The sequence below is a fragment of the Carlito syrichta genome, unplaced genomic scaffold (assembly GCF_000164805.1).
Source record: "Carlito syrichta isolate Samal-C Ts95f unplaced genomic scaffold, Tarsius_syrichta-2.0.1 Scaffold148020, whole genome shotgun sequence".
Lineage (NCBI taxonomy): Eukaryota > Metazoa > Chordata > Mammalia > Primates > Tarsiidae > Carlito > Carlito syrichta.
In genome coordinates, this window is record NW_007092116.1 from 452,778 (window position 1) to 476,198 (window position 23,421).

At 53.8% G+C, this 23,421-nt stretch overlaps 1 protein-coding gene across 1 annotated transcript in view; it reads right to left on the reverse strand.

Annotated features, from left to right (window-relative positions):
- Positions 1 to 326: 326 nt before the first annotated feature.
- SLC38A10 (solute carrier family 38 member 10) overlaps positions 327 to 23,421 on the reverse strand; it is a 49,283-nt gene continuing 26,188 nt past the window's right edge. The window contains exons 11-16 of the mRNA XM_008050494.1: positions 14,062 to 14,218; positions 7,303 to 7,476; positions 6,476 to 6,958; positions 5,798 to 5,911; positions 2,179 to 2,355; positions 327 to 2,012 (exon numbers count right to left, since the gene is read on the reverse strand). Coding sequence (XP_008048685.1) covers positions 889 to 2,012; positions 2,179 to 2,355; positions 5,798 to 5,911; positions 6,476 to 6,958; positions 7,303 to 7,476; positions 14,062 to 14,218 — 2,229 coding nt within the window. The 3' untranslated portion in view covers positions 327 to 888. The remainder of the gene's footprint in view (positions 2,013 to 2,178; positions 2,356 to 5,797; positions 5,912 to 6,475; positions 6,959 to 7,302; positions 7,477 to 14,061; positions 14,219 to 23,421) is intronic.

Consider the following 23,421-nt stretch of genomic DNA (forward strand, 5'->3'; position numbering starts at 1 on the left):
GTTCCGCCTGCTTGCAGGGTCTCTGGGGTGGCAATGTGTCTGGCTTCAATCACTGTAACACCTGGTCAGTGTTCTTTCATGACCGCTAGTCCCTGCTTCATATCGTCTGGAATCCCTAACGGACTTCCTTTTGGTTGTTCCCTTAGTACCAACTTTACTCAGCTTATCTCAGTGGTGTTTTTTACTTTGTGAAAATCACAAAACTGCATTTCAAGAAACAGACCAAAGAGGGAAGTGCCAGCTACACAGAGTGCGGAGGGTGGTTCCAGCTGGTGCCCAGCTTCTGAACCCTGTGCCTCTTGGACACCAAACAGCATGCAGTGAAGGCAGGATGAGGAGAGGTGTTTATTTAAGGTTTTCTACAACACTCATGGGAAGCATTAGATAAATAAAATTCGGAGTCACTGGGAGTTTGGGGTTGAACGTTGGTTCTCATAACAGCTCGTACTGGGACACTCAGCCACATAAAGGTGTGTGCCGTAGTCACACTGTCCACTGTCCTCAACACCCATTCACTCTCAGCCAGTAACAGGACTGTCTGAAGCAGACAGAAGCATCAGGCTGCAGATGCAGTCTCGAGTCTGAACCTTGGAGCAAATGCACTGGCCAGCTCAGGGCAAGAACCATTTTTCCTCACAGGATGCGGCGAGCACAGCGTTTGGAGATGCTGGGAACCTCAGACGCAGAGGCACAACAGAATGACAGCAATGGAAACAATGTTGTAAATGGTGCATCTTTTAGACTTTTACTCCCAACACTTGGTGAAGGCCTCAGACCGAGAAATGAGCACGATCTTGAGTTCAGCCAGGACCAGCCAGGGGAAACCTGCCGCTGACTGAGGAGGGGGGTGGCCATCCGCACTGTCCACACCCTCAGCATGAGTGGGCTCTAGGCCTCCTCCAGAGTCCCAGGCACCTGCTGAATCTGCCGGCTGAGGACCACCTGCAAAGCACCCGCTGCGGCCTGGTGGAGCCGGGTATCCAGGGCACTGCGGAGGTCGTTCACCTGGACGTCCGGCAGGGTGTCGAAGCGGATGATGACTCCATCCTTTGGGGCCAGCTCCCCCTGTGCATGAGGGGCCAGATCCCGCCGTCTCCTCCGAAGGTCAGAGCCAGCTTGTAGTTTCAGGTCTCGGTTGGGCTTAGCGTTGTCGGGCTTCTCAGCTCCGGGGACAGCCAGTTTGGGCCCAAGCTCCAGTTCTGGCCTCTGCTTGGGCTCCGGGATAGCAGCATCCTCCCTGGCTGGCTGCCCATGGGGCGCAGGCATGTGGGCCCCACCGGGGACCTCCTTCCTTGTCTCCAGGTGACCGCCGTGGTCTGGCTGGTGGCCCTGCTGCCCACCCTGACCTGTATCAGAGATAACCCGCAGTTCTGGTTGGCGTACTGCAGCCTGGGGCTGAGGAACTGCTGCTTCTGACCTGCTGGGCAGGCCCACTGCGGGGCCCAGGTCTTGGCTTGTTTTCTTGGACTTGCTGCGAGGATCCCTGATCTCTGCTCCTGGCCCTGCCACGAGCCGGTTGGCCTCCTTCTGGATGCCAGCACCAGTGGCTGCTGCCTCCTTCCCAGGTTTCTTCCTTTCTTGGGAACCTCCCCCAAGTATGTCCTGACTCTGCCCAGGGAACTCCACAGCAAGGTGCTCCTCTGTGCGTCTGGGCATCCTGGCAGGGTCTAGCACGGGCACCTGCTCTGGAGCCTTGGGAAGCAACTCCTTCATGGCACCGGCTGCCCCAGACAGAGTACCTTTCTGGCCTTCTCTTGGCTTGGCCTGGGCTGTCCGGGGCTCTGTGTCAGAGCGGCCATCAGGGGGGCCAGCAACATCTCTGCCCACAGCCCCCTCAGGCTCTTCTGGGGAGTGCTGGCCAAGCTCTTGGGGCAGAGCAGGGTGATCCCCAGGAGCTCCGAGGACAGTTTCCAGAGCCTGCGGGGGTGCCTTCTCTGCCGACTTCCCAGCCTCACCATCTTGGGCCTCCTGCCCTCGAGGCACGACTGCCCCAGGCTCTGGCTGCATATCTGCTGCAAAGGAAGCAGGTCACCAGCTTTCGCCTCGGCAATGAGCACAGACAAAAGGACTCAAAAGGACTTGCAGCAACTAAGAATTGCAAAGCAAAACCCGGACTCACCCACCAACCACCTGGCCTAGCCCTGCCACTGCCCGGCTCTGCCCACCAGCCCAGCCTACCCTGCTTGGACCTGTCCTCCTCATCCTCCTGCCTCTGCTGGTGGATCTCCTTGTGCTGCTCCTCGATGACTGCCAGCAGCTTCTCCTGCTGGTCCAGCAAGCGCTTCTGCTGCACCTGCTGCTCTTTGATCACCTGCAGCAGGACGGCGTGGTCCAGCATCTCTGCCCTGCCAGCTTCTACCATTTGGAAAACACACAATCAGGGAGTGTCGGAGCTGCCCACATGCTGTACCAGGCAAGGACAGCAAGATACTTAACAATGAAGACACAAAAGTCACCTGGAGGGAGTCTGCCCTGACACCCTTTGCTGGCAATACTCTCTTCATTACTCTAACTGTGTAGCATACCCGCCAGCCCAGTGAGGCATGTAGGCCAGAGGGCCCAAGGGAAGTTGGGCCTGGACCGCCAGCAGGAGCCCACTGTGGCCGGCACTGTTCTACCTGCTAAAGTTCTTCCACTGGCTGTGATGTGGGCACATCCAGCAGAAGCCCAGTGACCCTACTTGTTGCTCACTGAAAACAAGTGCCCAGAGAAAAACCGAGTCAAAAGAATGTGCCGGAAGGTCAGGGATGGTCTGGGTTGGGTGGTTTGTTTTCCCCCATTTTACACATTCAGTTCTAAGACAAGCATGTGAGAAATAAAAACCATACGCTATATCTTAAGAAGAATATTGGTACTTTTAGAAGGTTTTCTCCAATGTGAGAATTTTAAAAACAAACAAAAACTTTCCTCTTTTAAGTAGATCATGAGAGCGGGAGCCCTGGTGAGGCCTGGCCAGCTGTCCCACTGCTGCCGGTTCTAGGATTCTAGCAGGTCTTGTACCTCGGGGCCCCAGGGGAGAGGTAGGTGGGGAGCAGCTAGGACACAGGACGAGTGTGTCGTGCTGCCATCAGCTCTCACCTGCTTCAAGAGCCTCAGAGCCTGGCCCCAGCTGCTGGCAGCAGCCACTCATAGGTGTAGTTTGCCTCTTACAACAAATACTTTGGCACATGTCAGTTATTTGCCGCAAGCAGCCATGGCTTTCATGATTTTTACAACATGCTTTTAAATTAGGATGCTTTGAAAGATGATGGGTTGGGGCTGTCAGGTATAAAAGCTGAAGTCAGAAGCAGGATGTTTTGTGAGTAGTGAGAACGAATGTCCTAGCAAGGACACCCATGTGCCGGGCACAGGCTGACATGCCGGACCATCCTCCCAGTGGTGACAATGACCAGCCAGAACAGCATGAGGTCAGTGTTTGCACAGGAGTGCAGCCCCGGGGTCACCCAGATGCTGGTGGCCAGCAAAAGGACGTCAGGATGGACGACCCCAGGAGGACAGGGCTGACGCAGGAGGACACAACTGACCCCACAGAGGAAAAGGCCGACCCCAGGAGGACAGGGTTGATACCATAAAGGACAGGGCAGATGCCGTGGAGGACAGGGCCGCCCGGCTAGCCCCGGAGTGGCAGTCCCTGCTCCCTGCCAGAACTCCATCCCAGTCAGACACCTGCCTGGAAGGAAAGGCCATGTCAAATGGGGCAGGGATCCTACAAGCCACCTTTCAGACAAGGAAGCTCCGGGTGCTGTCCCCACTGGGTTGCAGCTAGGCCTCCTTGGCTATGGGCTCTGCTTTCACCCTAGAAGTCTGTAAGTCTCGACCCCATGATGGTTAGTGGTACAAGGATGAGGCCCAACATGCTGCTGACACCTCCCTGTCCCCAGGCTGGGGTTCCTGAAGAGCAGACCCCACTGCCTCACTGGTTTCTTGGAGGACTAGTCCTGGCCCAGAGGAGGAGGAGGGGAAAGAGCGGGAGGAGGAGGAGGGGGAAGACAGGGAGGAAGAAGGAAGAGGGGTGCCATATGCAGCTAGAAGCCACACAGGACAGATGTGAAACAGTGTAGAGGTGACAGCCTGTCCCCACAGGCAGAGCCCACCAGGACCCTGGGCTCGCAGATGGGGTGGGAGCCACTCACATATGCAGATATGGGCAGAGGCACAGCATGTGAAGTTCGGACACTTGAGCAGTGGACACAGGCAGCCACACCCCTGCTTTCGGGTGGTGCCTTCAGCAGCAATGGCATTTACGGATGCCACTTAGCTGTCTTCTGATGGCGCAAAGCCATGGCGGGGTTGAGAAGGATGGAGGTGTTTATAACAGAAGGGAGAGTGCGTGGGTGTGGGGTCCCCCCACGGGGCCTGCCTCACATCCTCAAGAGGGCGTCCCTGGGCAGCAGCTTCTCTACCCTCCACAGACACACTTTCCACTTCAACACATTCCTTCAGTTCATACCTGCTACTATCTTTTTAATTTCAGCTGCTCGTCCGTTGAGAGGCATATGGAAGAAAGGCAGAATAGGAAACCGTGAAAAGTCTCTTTTTCAGAAAGAAAAAAAAAATCAAAGGAATCAAACAGGTTTAGGTAACAGAGCATAGGAACAGGAACCAATAAGTGTAGCAGCCTGAGACCTGAGACAAAGTAATGTGTGCATGTGAAGCTATTTCTGCTCCTGAGCTCCAGAAACCCAGGGCCTTTGGCTCTGCCTTCCAGCCAGTAGGTGCTAAGAGTTAGTCAGCCAAAACACGCCAGAACCACGAAGATCTGCACCAGCCATGGCTGGGTTGAGTTGTAGCACCCAGGAGTGCTCCGGTCTTGGTGTGGGCACAAGCTCAGGGGCAGCTGTTCAAGGCCACAGGGCACAGACTCTCAGGGAAAGGCCACATGTCCTAAAGCAAAGCTGACCGAGAGGTCCCAGGACCCACTCCCAGGGGCGGCCCAGGAGGGCTGTGTGGCTCTGTCCCGTGACCCCCACCCAGATCCCTGGTTCAGACCCCCCCCACCAGGAGAGCTGAGTGTCCTGAGAGGAAGAGGCAGCGGCTTGGACACTGCCACCAAATGTGGGTGACACTTGGGCAGGTGGCGCCCCAGCCTGGGAAGAGACACATCACAGAAGCCTGCTCTCCACCAGAGAAAACAGGACACAAGACCTGCTGGGAGGGCTGCTGCCACCTCCCTCCAGAGGGAGCGCCTGAGTGGGTGAGGATACAAGTCGGGGGGGGGGGGGGGGGTCATGAAAAGACAACAGCTGAAGTCAGAATGGGCACAAAAGTTTGCAGGAGGATTCAGAGCAAGCTCTATTCCTGGGAGAGAAACTGTATGAAGAGCCTTCCTGGAGGGACAGGTGATGGATCTCTACACAGATGACCCCAGCCGTGCTCCTTAATTAAGCCCAGGGTGCGGGAGCAGTGCTGCAGATACAGCCACCCCAAGCTGGGTCCCTACAGGGCACAGCCTTAAAATAAGCCTACGCATCTGGTGCAGGAACACCCCACACCTGGGAGGCTTTAAATCCCATGACTGTTGGAAATATTAACATACCTGCTTTAAGATGAGATGAAAATGGTAATTACAAGCCATGTGACAGGGTGACAGGTTTTTTTTTAAAAGGGAGAAAGGGAGATAAAATGGTCCCAGGGAGGTGCCAGAGAGAGAGCTGTGAGTGGGAAGTGGAAGGCACCATGGAAGGGGTCTGTGTGGCAGACAGCCCAAAGGGAAGAATGACCGTCACCACCCTGGGCTGGGGAAGGGGCTGCTGGCGCCCTGGGCCTGAGGCCAGCGGCGGCGGCGCCAAGTCCTTACCCTCCAACTTGCTGGCCGCCTGGTCTCCGCCTGGCCGCTCCGTGTCCCTCTGCTCAAGAGGCTCTGGCTGCCCGGGCCCAGGTGCCGGCTTCTCCACCAGGAGGGGTTTCCCACCTGCATACATGGGAAGACTCAGAAGGCTTTCAAGAAAGTCAGAAGAGGGGCACATAAGGCAGGGGACGGACAAAAGGAGGTGGCAGATGTTTCCAAAATGACTCCCCCATCAGCACAGTTTATATTCAACTTGATGATTACCAGGGAAGTAATAAAAAAATATTTAACAATCTCATAGGCTTGTGGCAGCGAGCCAGCGTTAACTACCTTCGCCAATTAAAATGCAAGGCCCGTCCTAACCAGCTCTTAGACGGGCACTTAACAATGTGTTACCTGTCAGGCATCCCCGCACCGCCCCGTGTGCGCCCAGACACACGAGAACAGCGTGGCACCTGACATTTAGTGGTCTGCAAACAACTGTGTGACAGATATTACAGGAGCTGTCAGCCACCAGCCTCTCCCTTCTCCTTACCAGCTGCTGCAGGGCTGCCCCATTCACATGCTAATCTCATGCACAGGAGAGGGGCCAGAGGTAAGGACAGATTCCTCCCACCCCTTCCCAGCCTCCGCTCCCTCCTCCCATGGAGGGAGTGTTTCCTGACATGAGCGCAGGCTGACACCCACCGCGGCTGCCATCCTCTGTGGGTCTCCCCGTGTCCCCTGCAGCGTTGCCTGGTGGTGGCACCCCAGCAGCCTTCTCCCCTTCTCCTGCCACCTTCTGCTCCTCAGACAGCGCTGCCCGGGGCGCCTGAGGCAGATCCCTGTTGCCTGGCCCGAGGTCCTCTTTCACAGGCTGGACAGCTGGCTGACCATCTGCTTCTGGAACCTTCTGGGAATCTTCAGGAAGACCGCCTGCTTCCTCTAAGGCCTGGGCCTGTCTGGGCCTCTTCCCGACCTCACCCTTCTCTGGCTCTGGTTTCTCTCTCTCTGAATTCGGCAGAGGCGGTGCCATCTGACCCTGGCCCTCGGGAGCCTTTCCATCCATGTGTGTGGATGGAGGTTTGTTCTCTTCTGGTCCTTCTTGGTCTTGACCTTCATCTACCACCACCTTGTCATGGGGAACGGGAGGCTCATGGCGGTGGGCTTCGCCCATAGGCATGGCAATTCCTGGGAGAGACATATGAGGGTCAGGGCTGAGGAGGTGACTCCCACTTTCCTTCCCTTGGGAACCTGAACTAGCTCTAGTTCTCCGTCTTGTGACATGGGTCAGCAAACACCACCTCCCCAGCTGAGGACTGAGGCTATTTCTAGAAAGCTAGAACAGGACGGCAAACAAGTTGCTCTGGCAAGGATAGGGTGTTCATCAGTTGAAAGACAAAGAAGGGACCAGAACTCAGAGCTGGTTGAGAGAAAAAGACACAGATAACCCTGAGAGTTCCACGATGGGGCTGCCAGGGCTCCGCTCTCTTTGCCCACCCGCTCCACCCCGCCTGAGGCCAGTGCCACGCCACCTTGACCAGGGCGGTCGAGCTGCGCCTCCTCATGCATCTCCTTGGCATCTTCCCGTTCAGGCATATCCATGGGGCCCTTAATCTGGGCCCGTTCCAGCTCTTCGCTCTCCCTTGGCAGCTTTGGCTTATCCCGGCTGTCTTCAGCCATGTCTACAGCCATGACAGGATCCTGGACTATAAGCACAGCACAGTGAGCAGAACGGCACTGCACAAGCTGCCCTGTCTCGCACTCGGGGAGCTGGGTGGCTCTCCCTGGACTGTAATCGCATTTCCCAGACGAATGGCAAGAGCCTAAGCAGGTTTTTTTTCCTGTTCCATCATTAGCAGCTAAGTAGCACAGAAAACTGTCATTTTTCATGTGTATTTATAACAAAAATATGTCAAAATGCAATTTACACCTAACGAGGCGGGGAGAGTCAGACTCCGTGTAATACTCAACCATCACCACCAGATGGCGGCACGAACCCATGGACCAACTCACCTGCTGCCCCTCCAACCCCCACCCCAGCCCCGCCATCCTCACAGTCCAACCTCTCTATCATCACCACCATCCTGCCAAACTCCACCTGCAAGGCTAGGGGCAAGGGGAGACTGAGCACCCCTTTAAGGGAAATAACAGCAGGAATGTTCATCTGCAATCCTGTTGACTTCTGTCACTGACGGGGAGGATGAGAAATACTGGAAAACCTGCCAAAGCTGCAGGCTTCGCACCGTCTACAAGCATCATGTGACCCACGTTCCCACAGACCATGGCCAGGCAGTGCCACGCAGGACACAGAACTGGGTCCAAATGGAGCTAATTAGGAAACTACCTCTGTTAAAAAGACGGGTTAGGCACACACCGCAGAAATTAAAGAATTGGCTGGGGGAAAATCTTGAAAACCAGAATCGCTTCATCCCAGCAGCCCAAAGTAGATTCTACTCCATCTCAGGGACAGAAAAGGAAAGAGAAAAGCCTGATGCAGGCCCCAAGCAAGGCCATGTGCACCGAAGTAGGTGCTGCAACCCAGGGGGACTTGAGCAGCAGGTGAGGTTCAGCCACCTCCCAAGGAGGAAAGTGGGGACATCTGTCTCAGCTTTATAACAGCCCCGTAAGACCCGCCTGATACTTTAGGCTAGGGGGAAAAAAGCTATGCTGTTGTCAATTTGGATGTGAGAGTCCGAAATAAACTGTAAAGGGAAGGTACCACCCTACTGGGTAACAGGCTAGTTAACAGAAAGCAGATGCTGGACTCTACAGTTCAGCCAGGTGACTGATTTAGTCAGTGTATGGACATCACCCGAGTGGGTGCAAATGTGCAGTTCTCCATCCACAATCAAGCCCGGCAGAGGTCCCTGTGCAGCCATCAATCAGGGTGTCTGTCTTGGGGTTACAGAGACAGAAAGGAAGGCTGAGAGGGGAAGAAAAATACAGCAAAACAAAGGAAATCTCTGTAATAGGACGCGTTGCCTCTGAGAGGTCATTTCCTCAGCAGGAAACAACATTCAGCCCATCTTCAGGCCTTGCTGTAGCGGCCTGGAGTGCTGGACCTGAAGGAGCATGGGGATGACCCTTTGCACAGGACAGGGGTGACCGTGGTGGCCAGGAGCTGCCCTGGAGGTCCCTTCAGAAAGCCTTCTGGGAATGCCGTGCCTCTTAGCATTCTGTGAGTGGCACCGGCTGTAACAGGCACGGGCTGAGAGGCTATAAAAGCTTCTTGGCTCGCATGCCGCCAGCAGCGCTGAGTCAGGCAAGGGCTGTGCCACCCGCCAGGCCCGGCCGTCGGGCCCAGCACTTCACAGCTGTCCGGCGGGCAGTGGACGCCGCCGTTTCCAAAACGGAACCAACCTTTTCGTCAGGGATGGTTTGCCAGCAGTGCCTCTTGGCTGCAGTAAAACTAACACAAAACTTCAAAATTAGCAACTGACAAACACACCCAAGCCCTGCTAGGCAGCTTCTGAGCTGATGTGCCCACGGCGGCACAGAGACAGGAAAGGGCCCTGTGTGGTGAATGAGCCTACTACCGCCAGTTAACGACTGAGCTCTCAGAAGGGAGGGCACTCTGGCATCCGAATTCCTTCTCTTAAGCGGTAACAGACCAGCTAACACGCAGTGGGGAGACCTTGAGTGAGGGCGGACCTGGTCAGCACACTCCCCCAGGAATGCCCAGTGGAGGGCGCCACCAAGGAGCACCACGCTAGAGGAGAGGGTAGTGTGAGATCAACCCGTCCGCCCTCACGCGGCCTCAAGAGCGTCGCTTCCAGTTGCCAAAATCACAACCAGCAGCACCAGTACCTAGAACTGGGAAGATTCCGTATTTACGCCACATTCTGGCAACACCTTACTGCTGGGCATTGGCGCAGGCTCTCAGCTCCTTCACACTGGAAATGTACCACCACGGTGACGAGTGACAGAAGCCACAACTCACCCACTGCACAAGACAGCTCCCTCGGACTCTCCTTTCCTTCCTGCCGGCCGGTGGGGCACAGGAGGCCCCAAGGCCACTGAGGCTCCATGTCCTCATGCATGACGCGCTGACGCCCAGCAGGCCCTCGTTCTGTCCCCACTGCTGCAGTCCGGGTCCCCCTCCTGCCAGGCCTGCAGTCACCTCTGCCCCTGCCCAGGCCTGTGGTGAGTTCTGCCCCATGTCCTCATGCATGACGCGCTGACGCCCAGCAGGCCCTCGTTCTGTCCCCATTGCTGCAGTCCGGGTCCCCCTCCTGCCAGGCCTGCAGTCACCTCTGCCCCTGCCCAGGCCTGTGGTGAGTTCTGCCCCATGTCCTCATGCATGACGTGCTGACGCCCAGCAGGCCCTCGTTCTGTTCCCATTGCTGCAGTCCGGGTCCCCCTCCTGCCAGGAGGACCCTGAGTCGACACACTTGAGGACTTGGAAGTGACCGGATGTTGCAATGCCCCACGGGAGGGGAAGAGGTAGCATCTAACATAGTCTGACACTAGGTTGGAGGCTGGCGTCCACCCTGGAGGCAAGCCGTAAGAGGCTGGGAGGAGGTCAGTGCTCCCTTCCCAACCCAGCGAGTCCACGGGTTGGCCCTGCCAGTCAATGGCTTGGCCTTGCCATGGCTCTGTGTATCTTGTAACCAGTACAGCTGGACACAGTCATCTCAGATGACCACGCCCAAGATGAAGTGATTTTCAAACATTATCCCTGTATTCCACTGATGGGGTTCCCCACCCACCCAAGGGCAGCCCCGAGTTCAGGAGAAGTGAGACCCCAGCACTAGGCTCCTAGGAAGAAAAGTGGCCACCTGCTGTTACTCTTTAAAAAGACCCTGCTTTTAGGTAACTTTCCCCTACCTGGTTTCTGACTTTCCCTTGGTGTTGCCATGAAGAATGTGCTGCTCACTGAGGGCTTCATTTTAAGACCCAGTCTTCCGCACTTGGCTGGAAGGTGACATGATCTCATCCTTCCGGTTGTGAGGGGATCCCAGTGGCTTGGTCACTGGCTCCTCATACCCGTGGTGTCTGGACTGGGCGGCCTGGTGGAGCCCAAGCCTCCAGCAGACAGAACTTCCCTCCATACATCATCCCCTGCTCTCCTGAGGACCTGCCTCCTCCTCCGCTGTGCCTGTACCGCCACCTCTCGTGTGGAGGTAGGAGGCTCCCAAGTCCTTCCATGGAGCAAAAAGATGGGAAGAGACCCTGGCCATACACTTCCTGCTTCTCCTCGACTGTGGGACAGCTAGAGTGTGGCCCTGCTGAGCGGGCATTTAATAGTTCCTTTGCTGGGTCCCACATGCCTCTCCCCCGTTGTAATTTTTGTTCCATTTTCTGCTGGTGTGTTGGGAGGCAGCCGTGGGCAGATTTCACTGGCACCGTCCAAGATAACTGTGCCAGACCTGGCCAGGTTCAGAAGGAGCCTCCCTGCCAGGCAGGAAGGGGTGCTACCTTCTGGCAGCCTCTGGCCTGTGTCAAGCGTGAGAGCGGGGACCACCTGTGGGGGCCACATGGCCTCGCACAGGCCTGAGTGTACAGGTCTGCCGCCACCTCCGCCCCCGCCCAGCCCTGTGGTCAGTTCCGCCCATGCGTGACATGCTGACGCCTGGCAGGCCCTCATCCTGTCTCCATTGCTGCAGTCCCGATCATCCTCCTGCCAGGCCCCTGCCTCCTTCTCCCACTGAGCAGAAGCACACCAGTGCCACCCCACAGGAGAGCAGACCAGCTGCCAGAGGGTGTGGGGCCAGGCTGTGCTGCCCCTTGCAGCACAGTGACGGGCGCATGGGCACTGGAAGGGACCCAGCAGCACTCTAAGAAGGAGGGAATGTCACCAACCTAAACCCGACCCAGACCCTCTGGGGTGCTGCTGAACATGGAGATGAATGCCTAATTAGCTGTCCTCTCATGGATAATTGTCTCACAAGTCTTCCTAGGGATGTGGCCCAAGGGCCCACCAGGCCGCGTGTGCAGTGTCCCAGGCGAGGGTGACACTGTGCCCTCAGTGTCCCAAGCGAGGGTGAGACTCACCACCACAGCCAGGGTCGGCACAGGGTTGCACCACGTCGGCAGGTACCAGTCTTGGCCTCTGCAGCATCAAAGAGACCAATAAACTCTGCTCAGCCGTCCAGCGCTGAGCACACACGGGCGAGGCCCCAGCCCCAGCCCTGCCTGGGCGAGAAGGCCCATCAATTACAGTGAGGCCGGGTGGCTAGAAAATTGGAGAACACGCTAAACACAAACGGCATGTGGTTCTGAGAGGGGCCATGTGTTTTGTTATAGCCTTGTGGAAGAAATAGAAACCAGATGTGGCCTCAGAGGGCACCAGGTGAGCTAGCAGCCCGTGGCCGTGCAGGCCTCAGTGACAGGATGCAGCTGCTCGCACCGGCCGGGCTGGCGTGCCATGGGATGGAGAGCCTAGGGCTGACTGACACCGGGAAGTCCACTCTAGGGCAGACCTGCACCATGGGGACAGGAGTCATGAGGGTCCAGCTCTGTACAGGTGCACCCTCTCTCTGCCCAGGACAAGGCCAGCAGCTGGACTGCAGCTCCTAGCCCACCTCGACACAACCCCCTCGCCCAGCTCTGTGCTTCCTCCCTCTGATGGCTCTCCATCGGCGCCTGCTCTGTGCCCTGCAGCCTGGACGGTAACATCAATTGGCCCTCCCTAGGGGGACTGAGCCCAGAACTTTCACCTGGGGAAGGGACACAGTATCATCTCCCTCTTCAGGTGGACTTTTTTGCTCTCCAAACTTCTGAATCTGATGCCAGGCAGCGTGCAGTAGCCCATGGCTTCTGAACACTGTTTTCTGTCTCTGGTGATCCCGGCTGTCCCCAAGACCCTGTCTATGTCTCAGTCCCACCAGCTGCAGGGAATGTGGAGAGGAGAATTCTTCTCATCTGTCTTTGCCCTCCCAGGATGGCCTGAGCATCCTCAGTCACACTGAGCATGGGGCTCCTGGGGGGTTTCCTTAGGACAGTTGGTACGAGGTGACAGTGCTGGGAAGGGCTTCTCATGCACAGAGATGACAACAAATCCAAGGGTCACCATGCCAGATGGGGCCTCCGTGTGCCCCAGAGGTTCTAGCAGGCACACTGACTCCTGGGTTTCCCTTTAATGGGACTTTTCCTTCTTTCCGTGATGGCAGGGGCTCTTGCCAGCACCTCCACTGTGGCCTGAGGTCCCCTAGCCACAGATGGCACTGCTGCCATCATGGGGCTCCCTAGAGCAGCATATGGATGACACGCAGCGAATCTGACTGAGTTGAGGTCTCTGCAGGAGAGTGTGTGGCACATACTTGAGTGCAGCAGCAGTGTAGATGCATGAAACCTTGCCCTCAAAATGAACGTCATCCCAGACAGCACCTACCCACTAGTGCCTGCACCTGGAACTGCTCAGAGCTGCTAGACAGATGTGGGCCAGGGCAGGGTCTGCTGCCCTGCAGGGAATCCTGTGTGCCACTCCCACCCAGGCCTGGGAGGTCTGGGGTGCAGCTATACTGCCCTGACACATAGAACTGGAGCCTCAGAAAGGCAAGCTTCCCAAACACACATCCCACAGGACAGTCACAAATGTGGTGTTGAGGTCACACAGCAACACAGGGCCCTCTCAAGGTGGCCTACAGTAGCATGAGAAAATGTGACCATAATTCTATCAATAGGCCTAGAAAACAAATAATAGATAACCTGAGTCTGGGCAATATAGTGAGACCCCGTCTCTACAAAAAAAAAAATTAGCCAGGCATGGTGGCATGTACCTATAGTCCCAACTACTCCGGAGGCTGAGATGAAAGAATCACCCAAGTCCAGGAGGTTGAGGCTGCAGTGAGCCATGATTGTGCCACTGCATTCTAGCCAAGGTGACAGAGTGAGACCATAACTCAAAACAAAACAAAACAAAACAAAACCTGAAGCAGTATACAAGGCATAATCACTGGCTTTGTCAAGAAGAAAACTAGCTGGAAATTTACATCTTCGAAGCTAAGCAAAACAAAACATAATGTGAGCACTCACAAATGTACATTATGTACCTCTTAGTGCACTGAATGGCAGACACTGAGATCTCAGCCCCATGGGGGTGGCCAGCAGGAGTGCTGCCCCTGTCCCATGTCCCCTGCATGCCTCTTTATGACCCCACTGTACCCAAACAGGACAGAGGCCAATAGGTAGGTGAGACAAGTTCCTGGACCAGAGCCAAGAGGCATTTGTGAAGTGCCACCAGTACCTCTGTGACCTGAGATGACCCCATGGACATCTCAGAAGGCACCGGGGACAGGGACAGGGGCCTGTGCACATACCTGAGAGCCACCTACCTGAGAGCCGCGTACCTGATAGCCGGGCTGCCTCCACCTTCACCAGATCCTCGGCCTGCCTGAGCCTGTCACCGGGGGATTCTTCTGCCATGTCCATGGGGGCCTCCTCGCTCACAGACAGGGTGGTGAGCGTGCTGACCACCAGGACACCCAGGCCGACCCAGAGCACCACCTGGACAAGACAAAGAAGACCCCGGGGTGGAGGAGTCACGGGATGGTGCCACAGCCCTGCCCAGAGCTATGAAACCTGCCTGGCAGGGATGGGCGGAGGAGGGAGGAGAGCGGGCATGAGGCAGACCCCCAGGAAGGCAGCACGGGCGCGAGGTTGGCCTTGCCTGAAGATCAGTGGTCACACCCAGGGGAGACCATGGCCTGCCGGCTGGCTCTTATACCCACCGTGGCATGGATTGTGGCTGCCGTGCCCTCCACCTGTCAGTTGGGGTCATCTGCCAAGCCTGTGGGAGTGGCGCTACAACAGGGAAGGGTGAAGGCAGCAGAGATGTATATGAAACCTCAGGGAGCGGGCTCAGTGGCTCAGCCTGTAATCCCGCGCTTTGGGAGGCTGAGTTGAGTGGATTGCCTGAGTCCGTGGGTTCAAGACCCGCCTGGGCAACTTGGCGAGAACTCATCTCTACAATAAATCAAAAAATCAGCTGGGCATGATAGCACATGCCTGTAATTCTGGCTACTCAGAAGGCTGAGGTGGAAGGATCTCCGGAGCCCAGCAGGTTGAGGCTGCAATGGCCGGAAGCGGCCACTGCACTCCAGTCTGGGCAACAGAGTGAGACTCCAACTCAAAAAAAAATTTAAAAAAGAAAAAGAAGCCTCAGGGAGCAGAGGCTCAAGCCCCCAGTCAAGCTTGTGGGAGAGATCAGCTCCTTGGCGACCATGGTAAGAGGAGCAAGAATCTTGGGGGACCTGCCCGATTCGGACCCACTCGTCCACGTCATCCTCAAAACACATAACCTGTGCAACTCAGAGTGTACCCTAAGCAGAGGACTCAGCCTGCAGGGACATGAACGACCTGACACCCCACAGTGGGCCGGACATGCCCAGAGCTGCTAGGCACAAGATCCTGCTAGGCCAGGGGTATGTGGGAGAAATGGCTCTCACCTCTCCATAGCTGTGGTGCCCATCAGGCCTCTTTCCACATGACTCAGGCCTCCATCCTCCTGGAGAATCCTATAGTCTATCATGACTGTCATCAATGCTGCCCTTGGTAAACAAGCTCTGCCTTGTGTGACTCTGGTTCCGGTCACTCCTGCCATCTTAGAATGTGCACTCACTGGGCCATTTTCCTCCCAAATAGTAATGCGGCCACAACAGCAGGTGCTGCTATTTCTGCTGTGGCCCATCCCACGCCGCTCTCCCTGGGGGAGCAGTAACTGGGGGTTCATCAGAGTTCTATAGAGCTGGGGGAGCCTTGTCATCCCACCTCCACATGCGTGCAGAGCTGAACTCAACATCCTCTTCTGAAAGGATCTTTAAAAAAAATCAGTTCAAAAGAACTGGTGAGACTTTCCTGGGTCTAACACAATGAGGGACGACAGTCCCCACAGGAAGAAATGCCCTGCACTCTCTAAAGTTGGCTAGTGACCAACTAGAAAAAAGCAAACTTAGAGAAGTGCATTTCCTTCTCTGCCACCCCAGAAACATGGGGCTGCAGTACCCAGGACGCTAAGCAAGAAAGACACTCCGGGGTTGGCAGCTCTGGCACAGGGGCAACTGCAGCTGGATGGCAGGGTTACCCAAAGTGTATGTGGGGACAGTGTCTGATCTGCATCCCAGAGGTCCAAGAAGAACCTACAGGCTCTATGACACACAGAGGTCAGGGTCAGGAGTCCTTGGCCCCGCCCCCCGCAAAGGTTCTCATCTGTGGACACCCATCTTCAACATGTTATATCTTTCTTACCAGGAAGGAAACAGTCACAGAGCAATGATGGTGTCCAAAAGGTAGCCACAGTAGACTCAGGATAATAAAAAAGGAAGAAACTTTATATCTCCCAAGGCCACCAGCTCTTTGTAGAGGGAGCAGGTATGGGGAGGCAGCACAGCAGCCAGGTGCCACTGGGTGACACAGGATGGCGGTGGCACTGAGGCCCGATGCCAGAGGGAAAAGTCACCAGAGGCAGATCCAGAGATCTGTTAAAGCCCTGGTGACCCGTCCTAAGCCACAGCCACCCCTGGGCTCTTCAGGGATCCTTGCCCTCCAGTTGTGGTATTCTGCTTGCTGGCTCAGGTCACCTGGGGCAGAAGGTCCAGATGGAAATTTAACCAGACTCTGGAAAGGCACCTGGAGAGGGGCTGTGTTGCCTGGAAGCCCTGGGACATCCTCTCCAAACGTGAGACCCCAGCCCTGCAGGGCAGCAAAGCTACCCAGGGGTAATTTTCTTAACCAGGCACATCTGCAGGCACCTGAGTGCATTTCGTATTTCTCCAGTCGACAGCAGAAATGACCTTGTGAGAAGCAACAAAAAAAATTTATCTCCCTACTTGGGCTTCCCGTAACACCAACAGGATAATTACAAGATCTTGGTAAGAGCACTAAATGGGAAAAAGAAGCCATGCCTGCTCCAGGATCACCAGCAGGTCAGGGAAGAAGAGAGTTCCAGAATGGTGAGGACAGCAGAGCCCAGATGGGGGATCCCACAAGCCCTGGCATTCATCCTCCCCAAGGGGCTGCAGCAAAACCCGTCTCCTCCAGGCCCTTATGTGGGCTGTCCCTAAATGATTCAGACCCAAAGATAAAGACATCTGGTTGGTCATTTAATGTCAGGTTATTTTCAATGAGGACCTCATTTAACATTTCCATGGAGATTGACATGCCAAAGGCAACATTTCATCCCTGACTTTGAATGATTTATTTCAACCCTCAGCTTTCTGAACATTTAAAAAAAAAAAAAAATCACATGCAAAACAAGACACGTTAACTCTATCAAGGCTGGCACACAGCAAGCTTCCCAAGAAGACCTGCGATTTGATCTGCCTTGGAAACCACACAACACTTAGAGGAAAATGGCAGAAAGTACATGACGGAGAAAGGACTCCAGACTACACACTCCAAGTAGGAACCTGGAACTGGCTTAGGAGCTTTGGGAACTGCAGGCCAAGAGGCCTCCCTCTACCCCACCTGCCCTCTAGGCAGCATTTGGGAAACCAACTCAACTCCCAGCCCAAAGACACCCAAAACACTAGGGAGCAGGGGCAAGTAAGGTCAGTTTATAAAGAGCCTGCATGGAGCCCTTGGATTGGGACAAGCACAGAACACGTTCCAGACACATGGCCCAGGTTGGATCCGGAAAGCACTTCCAACTGCACCTGGTGCCACGCACGCACCTGTCCTGCCTCCCGCCCATGGCACCCCAAGTCCCTACAGAGAGAGCCATCCTGGGCTTCCACGTCACACCAGGCAGCTCGGCACCACCAGAGAGATACCACTTGAGACAAGTCCCCACATGAGACAGCAGAGAGGCCCTGAAAACTGATGATGGTGTCCCCTGAAAGCTCCCCCATCTGGCTAGAAGCTTCCAGCCCTTTTTGCTGAGACCCCTGCTCATCTCTGATTCACTAGCTCGCAGGTTGCTGGGCTCTTCGGGGCACTCGCCAGTGACCCCCACCTCCAGTGTGAGCCACCTAACTGAGCAAATGTCACAATTTACACTGCCACCCTTTCCTCTGAAGAAACATCAGGAGCCCATGAGAACCCCAGACAGGGAAACCAGTGTCGCCCCAGAATGAGGGGAACTGTGAAAACCATAACCCCACATAAGCATCCATGATAACTTCTTAGGGTCCTTGCCTGACCCATGAGGTCATGGTCACACAGGGACCACATCCCAGTCTGCAGGCAGCCACATGATGAATGTACATTAGCGCTTTTCACATCGGTGTCAGGGCCGGGGTGAGAACACGGCCCCAGTGGTGCTGTCGGATGCCCCACGTAGGCCCAGGCATTTAGAAGTGGTATCACCCAGGACCCCAAGGCAGCTGCAAGAACTCCCCCATGGACTGGTCCACAGACCCAAGGCTTCTGTAGCAGACATGATGGAGCAGGTGCCATGGTCCATGAGGACAAAGAGAGGGGCTAGGGGTCCTCATGCTCATTCTGCCACTGCAGTGTGGGAGACTAACGGTGGAATGTACAATGCATGCACAGGAACAATCACAAGTTCTCTCAATGTCCTAAATAAGAAGCTGAGCTCTGAGCAGAAGAAGAGATGACTGGGGATTCAAGGGAGTCACCCAAAGTGCAGTCTTGGGGCTGGGGAGAGATCCCACCAGGTCTCTGGAGCTCCAGCCCAGCTTCCAGCCCCTTGCCTTTCAGCACAGCTTCTGAAGATCTGCCTTTGAAGCAGGGACCAGGTTGATCGTAGCATGGGTATGCCAACAGTCAACTGGAGGACACCTTGTGATTTCATTCTGGCACAATTCATCTTAACCCAGCTGCAGAACCATTCTAGATGTCGGAAAATCCGGGGGCTTTACAGGGGGCCAGGTACTCAACAGAAAAGCACCAGGGGATGGGAAGAAAATGCTCACTTTTCACTCCGCACATCCTAAAACAACACACAAGTCCAAATTCTACAGCCAAGTGCTTCAATTCGGGTCTCACAGTCGCCTGCTCAGTGTCCAGCCACCTGCCTGGCACCTGGCCCCACACCTCTGTGGACCACAGGGATTATCTCTGGTTAGCCCTGCTGGCGGCTCCTGCTTTTGTTTCTCTGTGAGTCACAGCGTGTATTTACTTACATCTTTCCAAGCACAGAGGACCAGCTTCCAGGTCCCTCAGCGGGCTGCCGCCCTCAGGGTGCTCCCCCGTGGGGTGGATCTGGTGCTCCAAGGATCTCTCCTCTGACCAGCCCAGGGCTTTTTCTAAGCCTGTCCACCACTCCAGCTCCCTTGCTGGCTTCAGGTGGCAGAACAGAAGCCCTAGCCTCACTCAGGATTGGAGAGCCCCTCCAATTTAACTGATTTTTAAATAAAAAAGGAAACGCATGTGATGGCAGATGTTTCTTTGGATTCACTAAGGGCCAACTTTATTTCATGCTCCCTGGTTATTCTTCTGACGACAAGTCTCAGGATGTTCTTCCTTTCAAGGCTTTTCCTAACACAGCCTGACCCACACCACACGGGTCCCCCGGCATTTCTGGTTCTTCTTGAAGTCCCTGGGCAGGAACAAGCATCACGCCACCGAGAGCTCTCGGATGGACCACGGCATGGAGCCAGGCCTGTGCCCTCAATGGCAGCAACTGGAGCCCGGCACAGGAGAGAGGGCAGGAGCCTGGCCATGCCCCAGAGGGTCCCTGCCTGGGCTTCAGCAGGTGTGTGCTGCACCCAATCCCCACTACACTCTGAAGTGTGTTTCACTCAGTGAGGAAATGACCTGTATGCTGAGTGGACCCCACGCCAGGTCAGATGGCCCACAGTCACCACAGAGCCACATGGGCTGGCAGTGGGAACACATCAGACCTCAGTCAGAGGAAGGAAAATTCCCTATCTCCTCCAGGCACAAATCACAGTGAGCACAACTCAACGTGCTTTTTAGGCTTTAAAAATGTAGTAATGAGCCGGGCGTGGTAGCACGCGCCTGTAATTCCAGCTACTTGGAAGGCTGAGGCAGAAGGATTGCTGGAGCCCAGCAGGTCGAGGCTGCGGTGGCCAGGAGCGGCCACTGCACTCCAGTCTGGGCGACAGAGTGAGACTCCAACTCAAAAAAAAAAAAAATGTAGTAAGGCAGGCACAGGTAGGTGTCTCTTTCACATGATTCCTCATGAGTTTATGTCTCTGGGTATATGGAGGTGTGTGAATCCCATATGCATGTCTCTCCACATCTCGCCAAGGGCCAACATCAGGCTCACAGCTAGACACTAGGAAGTCATCCTAGTTGTAGGTGAAAACCAAGAGATCCAGTAAGAGTTCAGTAAAGTGAATGGGTAAAAATTCAGTAGATGAAAATCAACAGCTTCCCTACATACAAACAGCAACCAGCTAGAAAAACCAGTGGAAGAAGAGATCCCAGCACGATATATAGTGCAATAGACAAATAGTACAGGAGACAGAAGAGGACACAGAGACCAAGGACCTAAACTGAGACGTGAACAAGCTAAATGCCATACTCCACAGTTGAATAGGAAAGCTCCAAATAGATATATGGTGGCAAGAGCTTGTAGTTCCAGCTACTTGGAAGATTGAGGTAGAAGGATCAACTGAGCCCAGCAAGTCGAGGCTGCAGTGGCTGCTGAGTGTGCCACTGCACTCCAGCCTGGGTGACAGAGTGAGACTCTGCTTTAAAAAAAAAAATGTTTAGAGAGTGACAAGTCACAATGCACTGAGTACTATTACAAGACCATGGTAATTAAAACAGTACAGAAGGACAGAAAAGTCAATAAATTAAAATATAGGTCTCCAGCTAGGCCCAAATATGTATAAGAATTTAATATATGCTGGGTTCGGTGGCTCAGCCTGTAATCCCGCGCCTTGGGAGGCTAAGGTGAGTGGACTGCCTGAGCCCACGGGTTCGAGACTTGCCTGTGCAACTTGGTGAGACCTCATCTCTATAAGAAATCAAAAAATTACCCAGGCATGGTAGTGTGTGCCTGTAGTTCCAGCTACTTGGAAGGCTGAGGTGGAAGGATCGCCAGAGCCCAGCAGGTCAAGGCTGTAGTGGCCGGGAGCGGCCACTGCACTCCAGTCTGGGCGACAGAGTGAGACTCCAACTCAAAAAAAAAAAAACCATTAAAATAGGGCAACCCCTAGCCAGGCTCGGTGGCTCAGCCTGTAATCCCGCACCTTTGGGAGGCTGAGGTGAGTGGATTGCCTGAGCCCGCGGGTTCGAGACCCGCCTGGGCAGCGAGACCTCATCTCTACAATAAATCAAAAAAATCAGCCGGGCGTGGTAGCACATGCCTGTAATTTCGGCTACTTGGAAGGCTGAGGCGGAAGGATCTCTGGAGCCCAGCAGGTCGAGGCTGCGGTGACCAGGAGCAGCCACTGCACTCCAGTCTGGGTGACAGAGTGAGACTCCCAACTCACACACACACACACACACAAATAATAAAATAAAATAAAATAGGGCAACCCCCACAGGTACCCTCCCACTCTGGGAGTTTTTCTGTCCTCTCAATAAATCCTGCTTAAAAAAAAAAAAGGCCGGGTTTGGTGGCTCAGCCTGTAATCTCAGTACTTTGGGAGGCCAAGGCAAATGGATTGCCTGAGCCCACGGGTTCGAGACCAGCCCGGGCAATTTGGCAAGACCTTGTCCTACAATAAATAAAAAATTAGCTAGGCACGGTAGTGCACGACTATAGTTCCAGCTACTTGGAAGGCTGAGGCAGAAGGATCGCTAGAACCCAATAGGTCGACGCGGGGGTAGCCATGAATGTGCCACTGCACTCCAGCCTGGGTGACAGAGTGAGACTCCAAGTCAAAAAAAAAAAAAAACATTAAAATTGCCTGACTAGAGACACTAGTGAATAACCTCAGCAGCCAGCCTTGAGGGGCCAAGACCCCAGAGGACAGAGAGATGAGCACTCAGGCACAGAGAGGTCAGGCCCAGAAGCCTCAGAGCCCCAACCAATCAATGGTGACCAGGGCTGGGCAGACTCACAGGGCTGAGCACCAGGACTAAGAGTGAGGGCTCCCCAGCAGCCAGAGCTTGAGGGAGAAAGATAAACCTCATCCCACATTCTGAGTGCAATCTCCCCCAAGGCATGTGCCAGCTATCAGCTTTCAAATCATCAAGCAAAGAACATCTGGCAAGAGAATGAACACCAAGCAGGGAACTCAGCCACTGGAGGGTAATGCATGCAGCTGGGAAGGGCTACACCCTTGGAGCAGGACAAACTGGAAACACATTTGTCTCAACTGGACATAGGCCTTCAGCCTATCCTCTGCCTGATGGATGGAAGCTACCATCATCCTGAACCACTGTGATTTCTCAAGCACAATGTCTACAGAATACCAGGCATGCCAGAAGACAGGACCAAATGACAGAAAACCAAGAAACCACAAGGACCAACATAAATTAATACTACCTGAAACAATAATAACAATGACTTGTAGGGTTTTTAATATATGTAAAATTAAAATACATAAGAATAATAGCACCAAAGGCAAGAGAAGGATACGTGCCTTGTCTGGGAACCCTAATAAGTTAAGGATTCATATCAACTGCTCAGTATAACTATTAGAAGAATAGAAATGTTACCAACAAGCTAAGAGAGAAAAAAATAATAATATTTAAAATGCTGAATTGATCCAAAAAAGATGAGACAAATGAAAAACAAGACAGAAGTTTCCCCCCAACAAATCCATTACATTAATTATAAATACTCCTATTAACTGAATAACAACAAAATAAAACAAAATTCAACTATATGCTATTACAAGAGATATACCTTAAATATAAGGATATAGAGAGATAAAAAGAAAAAGAATGAAAAATTCTCTACTGTGCAAATATAAACCCAAAGCAGAGCTAAGTTAGCTACAAGGCTGACTTCAAGGAGAAAAGTATTTCCAAAGATAAAAAGAAACATTTCCAAGATAAAAAGTCAATTCAACAAGGAGCTATAACCAACTTAAATCTGTGTATTCCTAACCACATAGCTTCAGACCAAAAAGCAAAAACTGTTAGAACTAGGAGGAATAACTAATCTACAATTACAGTTGGACAAGCAAATCTATAATTACCTTTCTCCCAAAGATTAAACAAGATCTAAAAATCAGTAAGAATATGTAAAAATCTAAAATCACAGTTTGTAAACTTGACCTAACCAATACATATAAAGCACTGCATCCAACAACTGCAAATATATAGCCCTTGAACGTTCACTGAAATAGACCACATGCTGGGCCACAAAGCAAGTCTCAACAGATGTCAAAGGACTGAACTTCTTTAGTGTGTTCTCCAACCACATTGGGATTAAGCTTGAAATCAGGAAGAGATTTCTAGGAAATCTCCAAATCTCTGGAAATCTCAAGAAGCCATGGGTGAAAGAAGTCAATGGAAATTAGAAAATATTGTGAACTGCATGATAAATCTCAATTAAAATACTCAACAGACTACTTTGGAGGAAGTCAACAAGCTAATTATAAAATTTAGTTGGGAATGCAAAGGGCCAACAAGGGGAAAGACCATCTTTAAGAACAAAGTTCAGCCAGGCTCGGTGGCTCAGCCTGTAATCCCGCACTTTGGGAGGCCAAGGTGAGTGAATTGCCTGAGCCCGTGGGTTCGAGACCCTCCTGGGCAACTTGGCGAGACCTCATCTCTACAATAAATAAATAAATAAATTAGCCGGGCGTGGTAGCACGCGCCTGTAGTTCCAGCTACTTGGAAGGCTGAGGCGGAAGGATCGCCAGAACCCAGCAGGTCAG